At 50.0% G+C, this 3587-nt stretch overlaps 1 protein-coding gene across 1 annotated transcript; it reads right to left on the minus strand.

Moving 5' to 3' along the window:
• Positions 1–890: 890 nt before the first annotated feature.
• Positions 891–2623, minus strand: PCNA (proliferating cell nuclear antigen). Its single transcript, XM_009072555.1, has 5 exons — positions 2523–2623; positions 1935–2002; positions 1628–1822; positions 1103–1226; positions 891–1002 (listed from the first exon to the last, which is right to left on the minus strand). The coding sequence occupies exons 1-5, from the start codon at positions 2617–2619 to the stop codon at positions 920–922; spliced, it is 567 nt and encodes a 188-aa protein (XP_009070803.1). The 5' UTR covers positions 2620–2623; the 3' UTR covers positions 891–919.
• Positions 2624–3587: the final 964 nt, after the last annotated feature.

Genomic DNA, 3587 nt, shown 5'->3' on the forward strand with positions numbered 1-3587 from the left:
TCCCAAGGGCAGGGGCGTGCGGAGCTCCTGTCCCCCAGCTCGGAGCGGGGACCAGTGTCCATCCCCAGTACATCACCCCCGGACACGGCACAGTTTGTCTCCTCGCCGGCACTGCCACCTGCTGACATCCTCCAGAGACATCTGCCCTTGCTTGTCTTTATTTCAAAATTCGTTCGTGCTCTGGATACTCCTGTGTGGCAAGTACACAGCCTGCTAAAAAAATTAAAAGGTACTAACGGAACTATCCAGGTTGGAAAAGACCTCTAAGGTCATCAGGTCCAACCATCAACCCATCACTACCACCATTTTCTCAGGTGACACATCTAAGTGTTTTTAGACACTTCCAGGGATGGTGATTCCACCCTGGAGTTGGCAATAGTCAACCTAAAACTTCCCCTGGAAGGGCTCAGGGAACACCAGCAGTGTGACAGAGCATTGATCCACTCATCCACCCATCCCTCCCTCTCTTCCCCCCTCCCTCCCCATTAAAACAGCGTAAACACCGTGAAATTATATTCTTTATTTGCATTTTCCAAGTTTCAGTTAGAACACCAGCTTAAAAATACAGGATAATGTAACTGAACAACCACCCTAAAAACTACAGCTCCAGGACTGGAACTCCAGGACACATCTTTGTTCATTAAATATTGCTTCCATTCTCCAACCAAACTGGAAAGGGGTAAGAAATTTCACCTAAGATATTACTGAAGTACAGAAATCGCCTAAAAAAACCCTCAAACATTTCTGGGATACCAGGATAGCAAAATAGTAAGTTGAAAAATATTTACAAAGATATCTACATGCCTAACAGTGCTCCTAGGAGGCTCCAAGGCACTGAAATTGCTACCACCACCCTCTTCCCTCCTCCAAGCCACATCCTCTCCAAAGCACTGGGCAGATCCCCTCAGTCCTGACCCAGTTAAGAGCCTTCTTGTTGGTCTTCAATCTTTGGGGCCAGGTAGTACTTCAGGTGTCCCATATCAGCAATCTTGTACTCCACCACTGAGGGGAAAGAGAGGGGAAAAAAAAGGTGTTCAGAAAGTTCTGCAGGAAATTCAGGCACAGTTCTTCGTGCTACAACGTTTGAGGCACTTGTACTTACCCAGAGGCACATCTGCAGACATGCTGAGTGTGACTGTGGGGGACAGGGGGGTGGCCTTGGTGAAGAAGTTCAGGTACCTCAGGGCAAAGGTCAGTTGGACAGGCTCATTCATCTCTATTGTCACCTGGAAAACCACCAGCCACGTCACACCACAGGAAACTCACAGCTCAAGGGCTGTCAGTGCTGCTCCCCCCACTCTGCTCAGCACTGCTGCAGGTCCTGGGCTCAGCACCTAAACTGCCAATGATCTGTGGACTCTGATCCATAAGGCAGAGGAAGATATGGTCTCTGTCCCTGCTCTGGGACAAGTGAAACAAGGTGGATCTTACTATCATCAGTGCTCAAGGACAGGTTAAATAAGGCCATGAGCAACCTGTTCTAGAGGGAGTGTTCCTGCCCATGGCAGGGAGGGTTGGGACTAGATGATCTCTAAGGTCCCTTCCAACCCAAAGGACTCGATGATCCAACCCCCCAGAGCAGGGAGTTCTGCCAGTAAAGCCTCAGCACTGCAGAGGCTCCACTTACAGCCTCCTCCTCCTTGTCCACGTTGCTGGTCTGGGACAGTTTGATGTTGCCATTGCCCAGTTCCCCGTTGGCAGAGAACTTCACTCCATCCTTGGTGCAGGAGATGACGACGGCGTCGCCGATGTGGCTCAGGTCTCTGCAGATCCGCGCGAACTCGGCCGAGGGCATCTTCACCACACAGCTGTACTCCTGCTCCTGGGGAGGAAACACCAGTTACTCCTGCACAAAGCAGCCTGGAGGAGCTACTGTGTTTGGTCTTCCAAAGAGGACCAGAGAGTGTAGTCAAGTCATTTGAGTCTCTACTTACTGGAATTCCAAGCTGCTCCACATCGAGGTCCATCAGCTTCATCTCATAGTCAGAAACCTTCTCCTGGTCTAAAGAAACCAAGCACAGTTTGGTCAAGTGTTTCTGAGACGTTATCAACCTAAATTTAGCTTTTATTACTCCTTCCCACCCCAAAATCACCTCAGTCATAGTATGTTAAGGGGTTGGAATGGAGCTAAGAGATGATCCAGCCCCAACCCCTGCCCTGGGCAGGGACACCTCCCACCAGAGCAGGTTGTTCAGGGCTTTATTCAACCTGGTTTTGAACACTGATGACAGTAAGATCCATCTCCTTAGAGCTGGAAATTCCCATGTGCCCCAAACAGCCTTTGGTAGGCTGGAAGAGGACAGGAACACACCAAGGGCATCAGTATGTGGCCTAAGGAAGAGCCTTTCTCCAAAAATTAAGCTGACTGAGCTCCTACCTCCAGCCTGTTCCAAGGGTTTAAGTGTCCCCTCCCATTTCTGCAGCATTTATTGTCACTTCCTTCCCTCCCTGCACCCGTGGGGTTTGTGAAACCTGCCTAAAAACCCCCCAGTAACAAACCACCTCCCAGATCCAACACTCACTTGGTGCTTCAAACACCAGAGCCAAGGTATCTGCGTTGTCCTCTGCTCGCAGAGTGATGATGTCTTCGTTCCCTGCACACTTCAGGATTTTGGACATGCTGGAGGGGAAAAAGGCAGGTGAGTGACAGGATTGGAAGGTGACAGAGCAAGAACACATACCCAGTGCCTGTTACAGGGTGAAAACAAGGCTGCCAGGAGGCTCCTGTGGAGCTGTGAGGGAAGAGCAGAGCTGGGGCTGGTCCCTGTGGCCCAGGGAGATGGGATGTGAGTTATCAGAATCCAATCCCATAGGCTGCCAGGAGTTTTCAGCTCATGATGATGTTGCATGTTAAAAGCAGCAACACATTTCCCCAGGGTGGGCCAGGACACTGCACAGATGGTAAAGCAGAACTTGCAACCAGGATTGTTAAAAGCAGCAGCACATTCCCCCAGGGTGGGCCAGGACACTGCACGGATGGTAAAGCAGAACTTGCAACCAGGAGGTGCTTTGGGGCACAAATTCCTAACGAGCTCTCAGTAAAGGTGGGATTGAACCTGACTCCTATCAGCTGAGATCTGTCGTTCAGCTTTACTACCCTGATCCAATTTCATTATATGCTAATTGGGATAACTTCTGCGTGGAATTTTCTAGTACAAGATTTAGATTCACATGGACTTTACTAAAAGCAAAGTAGGGAACTTTTTTTTAGGAAACACCTTTTGGGATGGTGCATTCCTAACCACACTCAGGTATCAGTGAGGCCTCTGCTTTACCACTGCTGGCAGTGCAGGTGTGCAGAGGGGACACAGCAGAACATCAATGCCTTTATTGCACCCCACACACCGACACTGTTCAGCCACCAGAATCACTCTCGCCCTAAAACCAGCGCAAAGCTCCTCATCCTCCAGAGGGACAATGAGACACTCACTGCCCTTTCCCCCTGGCTGTTTCAGGGCTGGACACGCTCAGCTGTAGAGCGACAGGCAGTTGAGCTAATTCTATCAGGATCTTCTTAATGACGAGACTTTGAGGCTGTAATTAACCGGTTGTAATTAATTCTCCCCCCCCTTCCACTCGGGGATGGG

This window comes from Acanthisitta chloris, unplaced genomic scaffold (genome assembly GCF_000695815.1).
Source record: "Acanthisitta chloris isolate BGI_N310 unplaced genomic scaffold, ASM69581v1 scaffold6844, whole genome shotgun sequence".
Lineage (NCBI taxonomy): Eukaryota > Metazoa > Chordata > Aves > Passeriformes > Acanthisittidae > Acanthisitta > Acanthisitta chloris.